Source organism: Semicossyphus pulcher, unplaced genomic scaffold (genome assembly GCF_022749685.1).
Source record: "Semicossyphus pulcher isolate SPU_LCO1_2020_fin unplaced genomic scaffold, fSemPul1.0.p SCAF_27, whole genome shotgun sequence".
In the NCBI taxonomy this organism is placed as follows: Eukaryota; Metazoa; Chordata; class Actinopteri; order Labriformes; family Labridae; genus Semicossyphus; species Semicossyphus pulcher.
The window spans coordinates 4577942-4587450 of NW_027211701.1; the positions used below are offsets into that span (position 1 = coordinate 4577942).

The 9509-nt window shown below is 40.7% G+C and overlaps 1 protein-coding gene across 2 annotated transcripts in view; it reads left to right on the forward strand.

Moving 5' to 3' along the window:
• The window catches only part of LOC138604862 (ras and Rab interactor 2-like), a 43759-nt gene extending 34250 nt beyond the window's left edge, over nucleotides 1–9509 (forward strand). The window contains exons 9-13 of one of the 2 annotated variants that reach the window (XM_069676888.1): nucleotides 2830–2912; nucleotides 4400–4625; nucleotides 4804–4935; nucleotides 7284–7447; nucleotides 7777–9509. In XM_069676888.1, the coding sequence (XP_069532989.1) occupies nucleotides 2830–2912; nucleotides 4400–4625; nucleotides 4804–4935; nucleotides 7284–7447; nucleotides 7777–8106 (935 nt within the window). In that variant the 3' untranslated portion in view covers nucleotides 8107–9509. Of the gene's footprint in view, nucleotides 1–2829; nucleotides 2913–4399; nucleotides 4626–4803; nucleotides 4936–7283; nucleotides 7488–7776 lie in introns of both variants that reach the window. The other variant, XM_069676889.1, reaches the window with a different exon arrangement.

The window sequence follows — 9509 nt, forward strand, 5'->3', positions numbered from 1 at the left end:
GACAACATTTAGGAAGTATTTTATAGTTCCAAGAAAAAAGGTTTAGAAAAAGGGTATCAAAAAGTTATGTTGGGGTGCTGGTTTAGCTCAGTTGGTAGAGCAGGCGCCCCATGTGAAGAGGCTACAGTCCTCGATGCACTGCACTCCCGGTCTGCCGATCATTTGGTGCATGTCATCCCCCACTCTCTCTTCTTCCCCATGTTTTCCTGTCTTCAGTTGTCACATATAATGAAGGCAAAGCTAAAAAATCTAAAACAAAAAAGAAAGTATGGTGTTAATCAGCGTCATAGTGATTGTTAAAACAAACTCTGTAGGCACAAGCAACTCTTTAAAGACATGTGTCATTCCAATGTGATTATTGTTAACTTGGCTATTTGCATTATTATGTAAGTCTTTGCACTCATCTCAAAACCTTTGTTCATTGTAAACAACAACAGCAAAGCCTTGTTCAGAGACAAGAGAGAGAGAGAGAGAGAGAAGTGATCCATTCTGGTTGTGCTAACAGACCACAGATACACACATAAAGCGTCTCATGCTCACTAATGTTCCCTTTGTAGAGGGGAAACGTGAACAAATACTTTTACGCTCAGCCGTAGGGTTAAGCAGTAGTTAAAAAGACACTTTTATTGAATGATTTCTGACATGGTTAGAGGTGGGTCCGAATAACTAATCATTTTCACCCTGGAAAATCACAATAAAGCTACGAGCAGCAGCATGCAGTCAGGCTGACGTCAGGCTAAAATCCCTCAGGGCATGTTTAAAAGAAAGGAGAAGTGGAGTATAGCTGATGTCTGTGCTCCCATGCAGAGTGTTTATAGGAGGATTAAGATGAGAGGGGTTATATTACGACTGAATCTGACATCTTGGGAACCAATAGTTATAGTGTGATGCTATATCCTAATTTAAGTGGTAAAGAGGGAGTGTATTTATAGTCAGTATAAGACTTAAAAGGTGGATTGGGAGGTCAAAAGGTAGATTAACCAACTGTTGTGTGTTTGTCAAAGGAGGGCGTATGACCGTCGACACACACACCGACCTTATGGCCCTGGCTGGACATGAACAAACAAAAAGGCTGTCAGTTTGGGTTGTAAACCAGAAAACTGCACACATTTTAATACTGCTAAGAGCTTGTTGATTTGTATGTTGATGTGTGTATTGTGTTCATACACATAATGTCACAGATTGTGCTACAGGTTGTTGATGTCTGAGGGAAGCCTTTGAACTTTGAGCCTGGTGGTCCAGATAAAGCCTTATTACAAACATTGCTCAAAGCACAAGGAAATGAGCCTTACTGGAGGGAATCAGGAAGTCCGCAGTCAAAATATTTTTTTGTGGATATGTATGCCTGCATGTGATTGTGTGTCCTTAAGAGCCCCTGTACCCCTCCTTGAGTACACAGGAGGAACTTACGGACTTTTCCAGCCTCTGTAAACACCTCAGGCCCCCTGTAGTTCATAACTTTAGATTTATTTGACTTAGCAGTGTGCAATAGAGAACGGCCAAACCCTTACCTCAAGTGACCCACAACATTTTGCTCTGGCAGTGTGGAGGCTTTGCTGTAGAGAAGTGTCTTCACCCTGTTCTACTCCTGTTCATGCATGCTGCTCTTGGTTCTGTGCATCCCCTTGCATAATCATGTTTTAAACCGTGCCTGGAGGCTGGGGATGCTTGGGTATGAATCAGTAGTCAGTACTGCCAGTGAACAATAAGACACAATTGTTTAAATTGAGGTAGGCAGGGAGTTCTTCCAAGCCTATGTACGTAGGTCTGAGGTACAGATGGAGCTATTGTAGAGGCCCTAGTGCAACTGAATGAATGGTACACTTATGAGTAGGGTTGAGTTGTAAAGAAGGTCAGACTCGAGCTGCCAGTCTTAAACTCTTCAAAGAGAATGCACCGTGGAGTCATGTTGCCCGTTAGCTACACAAGCAAAAATGTCATCTGTCTGGTAAAACCTGAAGTTTTCTGAATGTCAAATTAGATTATTTTTAAAAGTTGTCACTTTGAGGTCGTTCAAAACCAGGAAGGGTTTCAACTGAATTAGCTATTTTATTTCAAGAAACAGATACATCACAAATACCCACAGGAAATTCTCAGTAGCTGCTATTGTTGATATTTTTAGTAAACTGGGTGTTACAAAACATTATTTTTGCTTCCTCTCCCCATTGCTATTTGTGATGATGCCATTTAGTATGGTAATTAGGGACTCTCCATTTATGTCTGTGTGTATGTTAGGTTTCAGAAGATAAATTAAAAGTGGTTTTACACTACAATTGTCGCCCTTTTTTACAAAGTACTCGTTGCCATCTTCGTTAAACTTAATAACTGCATTTACAGCTATTGTAGCTGTATTTGGAGTAGACTATAAATGACATATTTGGCATTATTTTATGCTCTTACAACTTAAAACACCTTGACCTCGGCTAATTCCTGTACTATACATTACTGACACACTATATGTAGGTTCTCTGAGGTTAATCTCATTGTAGGTTCTATGACAGTGTCATCACATTAAGACAGAAATAGTTACATCCGACCCAAACCATGCCAGAGTGCTATTCAGTGAAGTGTTTCACATACTACATTTACAGTAATTGTATTTTTTCATAACATTTATAGCTGACTGAACAGTTTCAGTTTAGTGTGGCGAGTCTCACATTTAGTCTTACACAACAGGCAATGATGCACGTTCAGTTGTGAAATATGACTCATTTGTTTGCCTGAGCAGTTCATTATCATCTGGTGTCTTTAAACAATCAAAATGTCTGTTTCTCATTAACCAAAGGTCTGTGTGTGTGCGTGTTTGTGTGTTACTGTCATCCTCTACAGACCTGGTGCTGGAGAAGGCCATGCACAAGTGTGTCCTGAAGCCTCTGAAGAGTGTGATCGAGGTGGCTTTACATGACTTCCAGGTAAGAGATAAATGGAATACTATTAATCTGAAACCTTAGGCCGTCTCTTTGCTCTTGGTTTCATGATGTGGGATTCAGTTGACCTTTCAATGTTGCGTATCAAATGTCTATCAGTATTTTTAGTATCTTTAACCCCATACTATATGTCTATCAGTATTTTTAGTATCTTTAACCCCACCTATATGTCTTTAATGACAGTATTACTTATCAGTAGATTGCAGCTGCACTCTTTGAGATACCATGTTCACCGCCGGAAGTGGAATTACAGCTTCCCTTAAGTCGTTGGTATGACATTTGGCTCTCTTGATGAAAATTACTAGTCTGTCAGTAACTAATATTCCCGTTAACATGCAGCCTATGATTCACCCCAGCCTTGCAAACGATTGGCTTGTTGATGCGTTGACATGCACAGAGCTAATTTTATTGAGACAAGACTGTGCAAGAGAAAATCCAACTGAGACTCATATTCTGAATGCACTAAATGTTCCTAAACAGCATATAGACCGCTCAGACTGAACTGAAATAAGACTGTCTGGTCTCCGGAGGATTTCCTGTTTGCTTCACCAGCTTTACACCCTTAAAGGGCCCACATCTTTTGAATGGATATTCTCATAATTTGTTTGGGTTTCACATTTCTGGGTGTTTATTATTCAGTGAAAAAGTGAAAACTGTATGATTCCGTGTTTTTCCAGAATTACATTTTTAAAAAGGTATCTATAATAATTACATTTAAATATGTATACCATTTTTAAAAAAGAACAAACTTTACCAGCAAGCTTCAAAAACACAGTACAATAATAGATAATTGATTGCATAGCTAAAATATGTCCCCTTTAGCCTTGCATCATGTTTTTTTTTACATTTGAATCGTTAGACATTCGGTTGATTTGAAACAAAATACTTTTATTTATTTAAAGTTTATTCCTCAGACGTTTAAGAGTCCAACATCTCGTACGAATGGTGCTCAATGAATCTCGGGATATGTTGGGCCGCGAAGGATGTACCCAATGGATCCTTTGTAGTCCGGAAAAAGGAGGAAGTAAGCCTCCGAAATGGGACAGTCTTCGAAACGTCCCTGTGACGCAATCGGCCTTCAAATACGTCCTTTTAATCGTATCAAATTCTGAATATTGTCATAACCATGAAAAAAGTGTAAAATTATTGTGCAATTAGGTGTATTATGAATAAGTGTATTAGTGACACAGGTGTCAGAGCTTATATACAAATATTTAAAACAAAAAACAAATCAAATTGTGAATTTTCAGAAGTGTGACCCCCCAAATCTCATAATAATTTCACTATTTCACATTATCATAAAAAGGATTTTCTAAATAAGGAGCATTTTGTTTAGAACATTGTGAACTGTGGAAGAAAACTAACCTGCAGTATCTCTGTATCTAAACTTTACAGGTGAACAGACTTCTTAGACACAACATCAATGATTAGCCCGGGTTAACTTTCACATTAACTGTGTCTGTTCTGCACAGATGAGCAGTGGAGCGTTGCAGCAGCTGCGGGAGAACCTGGCTCTGGCTAAGAGCAAGAAGCCCCACGAGCTAGGGGTGGACGGAGCTGTGCCCCCTGACCCTGTGGCTATTGAGAAAATCCGCAACAAGTTCCTCAACATGAGGAAGATGTACTCCCCGGAGAAAAAGGTGTCACTGCTGCTGCGTGTGTGTAAACTCATCTACACCATCATGCAGGATAACTCAGGTTAGAGATTTCCCTGCATTAAATTCCTGGAACTAAACAAAAGCTTTTCAAAAGTTTTCCACAAGGTCTATTTTACATCTTAAAGGGTGTTAGTTTTAGATTATTTTTGCAGTAATGTCCTCTGTCTGACCTTATGTGACCACCACACCTACCCTGCTCTCTGTCTACTTCCTTCCAGGGAGGATGTACGGTGCTGATGACTTCCTGCCCATGCTGACTTATGTCGTGGCTCAGTGTGACATGCCTCAACTGGACACGGAGATCCAGTACATGATGGAGCTGCTGGACCCTTCTCTGCTGCAAGGAGAGGGTAGGCCACGTTGTTTCGCACCATTCGATGTTCTTTCACTTTGTTCCAGTGAGAACAATATCACATGATTTGGTCTTTACTCCTTTGCTTTGTCTCTTTCTATTTATCTGTGAATTTATTAGAGCAATTTTTAAATCCTATTCCCTTTTAGCTTTTATTTAATGTTTGTATTTTAATGCATTTGGCATTTATGCTTCTCCGAACAAATTGCCTCAAGTGGGATTAATAAAGTTTGAAAAGTTGTCTCAATGTCATGAAGGTATTAGGCTTTACGCACTTTATCAAGTAGGGACAAATTTGGACAAATTTTTTATATTCTTGTTTTAATGTTGCAACTCTTGGTTCTGTCAGAAGTTCAGACAGACAAAGGGTCATTTGTTAGTCCAGTTTTAGATCATTTACACTGGTTATTTGTTAGTTTTGAGGTTTGAGAGCAAAACTTTGTACTGTGTGTATTTTTAGGACAATGGCAAATATTGAATTGAATCTCAAATTTTTTTATCTAAAGTTACCTGATGTTAGCTAGTCTGCTATTATTAGCTTAGGAGCATACCAGGCTAAGTAAGGCAGGCTAATCCCAAGACAGCTGAGGCCTAAAGTGTAACTTAAAAAAAAAGGAAAAAAACGTAATTTCAGTTATTAGCTATTAGCCACAAAGCTGGTGAAGGATACCAGACTGTAGCTGTTACATCTAATTGAGGAAGGGTGTGTTTTCCTGCTAATGAATTCAAGTTCTTATTTGTAAGTGGAAGAATTTCATTTCCTCTTTGAAAAGTTTCTGAGCATTAATAATACATTAAACAAACAAACTGCTATTTACATCAGACGTAACGTTGCTCAGATTTTAGCCTAAATGTCCCGAGTTTAGGCTGAACCCAGATCCAAACAGACAAACAGGTACGGTGTGAAATAACAGTGCTTTATTTGAAGTGCTGGCAAGGGCAGTGCTGTACGCAGGCTGTGTGAGGGGCAGGGCACCAGTTGTATGCCATGGGGAACCAGCAAGCAGAAAGTCGTGATGTGAAACAGTGTATCTAGGCACCTGAGAGGGCACTTGATCCCATTTTATCCCTTGGGAGGCCACCCAGAGGGCACTTTATCTCATTTTATCCACTGGGCAGGGAAGTAGTGAAGGAGGTTGGCTGGAGTTAGGGCAGGGGAGTGGGGAAGGAAGGGGGCTGGCTGGCGGGCTTGGTGAAGTGGCAAGACAGACTGGCAAACTGGACCTCCTAGAGACGGGGAGAACAGGTGTAAGCCAGGCAGCAGGCAGGCGAAAGAGTTAACTAGATCTGAACGTGAGACAAAGCGTGTATGGCAAAATGATTGGGCATGGACTGGCTGTAGTGGTGGTAATTGCTTGATTGCAGGCAGGTGTGCAGAAAGTGAAAGAGACTGAGGGAAAGGGGGGAGGGGAAAAATCTGTTGTATTTGCCCTTAAAGGAGCAATTCGCCACTGTCAGTCAAAGCTGGTGTTTTCTGTAATCAATAGAAGCAATAATGTTTGAAACTGTCGCCATAGCTGTTGTACAAACAGCTTGTGGCTTCACCCATTCTACATTCCTACAACACCCAGCATGCATTGCGCCCCTCCCTCTGAAAGGAACGGCCCAGCGAGAGTCGCTGGAGTGAAATACTACAGTTTCGTTGATCTGCAGTCTACATTTCAAACCTGACGATTTTTAACGAGACATGACATCGGAGGCGGGCGTCCTAGATTGAGGAAGTGTAGTTTAGCAAGCTCCCTAGTCCCAGGTTTTCCAGGGCCCACTGGAGAAGTTGATAGCGTCCTCTAAAGGCACAGAGCGAAATTGCATTTTTTTTCCTACCATAATGGCTTTAGCTCCCCATAATAGCATGATAGGACTGAGGTTGAAGTTTGTTTATTCTTTTCTAAGTGCCCTCTAACACAGGAGTTTTACCTGGACATTCTCAGCTGAGTCCAGTTTGTCAGGAAGGTCCAGCACTAGTGCTTGAGAAACCAAAGAATAGGAAGGAAAGTCCTTACGACATTAGGAGGAAATTCCAGTGAATGTTTGATTTGAACGGAACAGGTTGAGAGGAAAACGGAGGCTGGACCCTCACCGGATTGAAATATTTTCCGAGCAGCGTCAGCCTGTCTGGCACGTTAGCTCATTGTAGAACTGCTCATGTGTAGGTGGTGTGTATCCTAAAGCTTTCATTAATGATCAGACTTATTTCAATCACAAAGGAGGAAGTGTTTGACCTTCCTGGGTACGTTGGCTGGTTTCATTTCTAGATAACAAGCTCTGATGTGTTTCACTGTCATGTCTGTTTTGTTTCTTTTTCTCCATCAATAATCAAACATCTCTCTCATGTCGATTCACCAGGGGGTTACTACCTGACCAGTGCGTATGGAGCCATGTCTCTCATTAAGAACTTCCAGGAGGAGCAGGCAGCCCGGGTGTTGAGCTCCGAGGCCAGGAACACGCTGCACCAGTGGCACCGGCGGCGCACCAACCAGCGCTCAGCGCCGTCTGTGGACGACTTCCAGGTATCACGCCTGACCTGAACCCACCTTGAACATCCAGGCAGTGAGTCTAAGTTATACCAATTCCAAACACATCCAAGCTCAGCATTGGGAAGGTGCATGACAGGTTGTTGTGGCCTAGGACACATCTACAGTCTCTACTAACATCACAGCATGCAGATCTGGATCTGTGGTTTAGTATTTTTGGTAGAAAGCACCCTCTGGTGGAACATTTAACAACTGCATGTGATTTATTTCTAAAACCAAAACCCTGCCTGCTCAATTCATCACTAATACGTCAAACATTTGTGAAGATTTCTGTCTGAACTTAACGTTTTTGTTTCCCTCTGCAGAACTATCTCCGTGTAGCCCTGCAGGAAGTGGACACGGGCTGCACAGCCAAAACCCTGCTCGTCCACTCGTATACAACCACAGAGGAGGTCTCCTCACTCTGCGCTTACAAGTTCAAGATCCCCGACCCTGAGAACTACGCACTGTTTCTGATCACTGAGGAGACGAGCCAGCAGCTCGCCCCGGACACACACCCCCAACGGATCAAAGCTGAGCTCCACAGCCGGCCACGATCACAGATCTTCCACTTTCTCTACAGGAAGGTGCCAAACCTGAACCTCTGTATCCCGGCCGTCATGCACAACGGAAACTGCCTTCAAGTTGAACAGTAGAGGAGAAAGTAAAGTAATGTAACAGCTTGCTGCACTTAAACCTTTAACAATAATTATGATTTGTGGCGTTTGGTGCTTGTAGATGTTTGTTTTGTATATGGATTTGAGGATGTCTGAATGGAAGCTACATAATATAATGTAACGTTTCTTTGGTTAACTAAGATGTCATGAAGATGATGAGGTGATTATCACCAAGAGTAGAATAGAGCTCGGAAAGTGCTGGTGTTTCTCTTACACACCTGCAGACTGGGGTTTCAGATCCACATTAAAGAGGCAAAGAATGTAAAGTTTGTTGCAGGTCTAGTTCAAGTTATCAAAAATTCATACGGCCAGCCCTTTTAACATTTAATCAGCAGCTGACGAGTAGGGATTCAGTTTTTGCTTGTTATGTTGTTATCAGATGATCTTGTGTAATTTAAGGTTGCAGATAACAACAGTTGCATTTCCGTGTGTGAGACATCATTGATCCATTTTGGATTTGTAGCCAAAATACCAAATTCATTTCTAATGACGTCATTGAAGACATCTATAGTCCAGGTTTTGCTAATTGTTAACATTACTATGAAAATAATATAATCCGCAGAAGTTAAAATTGTACTACAGATATCTGAAATGCACTTCTACATATCTCAAATTACATTTTTACCTGTTAAACTGTCAAGCTGACTTATCAATACTTATCAACACAATACTATTCTGGCGTTTCAAAAAATGAATTTTAGATTTCTGTGATTTAATTTAAGTAAAAGCCTGAGGTAAAAGTTTAGAACTTTTTGTTGCAGATTTCTACAATGAACATTCAGCAATTGGAGTCCATTAGTGCCTGCTGAGCTGAGCGGACACTGATGGATCCTGTTTTAAAGCTGGTATGCAGGATTTTAAGTACTTTATTAGCGAAGTGATACATGCAGGTGAAAAGATTGTCGGTCATGTATAACATCCTAGCGGAGGTCATACAGTATAAATGTCCTTTAATATAACTAACGTTTGCCTTAACTGCTGTTATCCCCGGTGCCTTCAAAAGGAATTGAACATACTGTTTGTTACTGAAGCTTTGAGATGTCATCCAGCGATTAGTCGGCTTCATCAAAATGACCCTTTATCCTAAAACATGGAGTTAATAAGTAAAATGAACTATTTTTAAAGTTATTATTTTTATGGCTCTTGTTTTTATTTCTGCAGTTGCTGGTCAACTGTAGCTCGTATGTCAGTGTAGAAATATTTTTATATTCAAATGTTCTTTTGTTTGTGTCTAAAGTGACAAAGATTTGTATTCTGATGTAATACGTTTGTACTGGACTCTATAAAGGACTTGGATTTATGCCAGTTATTCAAACACTTCAAACACTGTTTTTACTGTTTAAAGATGATTGTGGAAATATATAAAATTATCTTCAATCGAG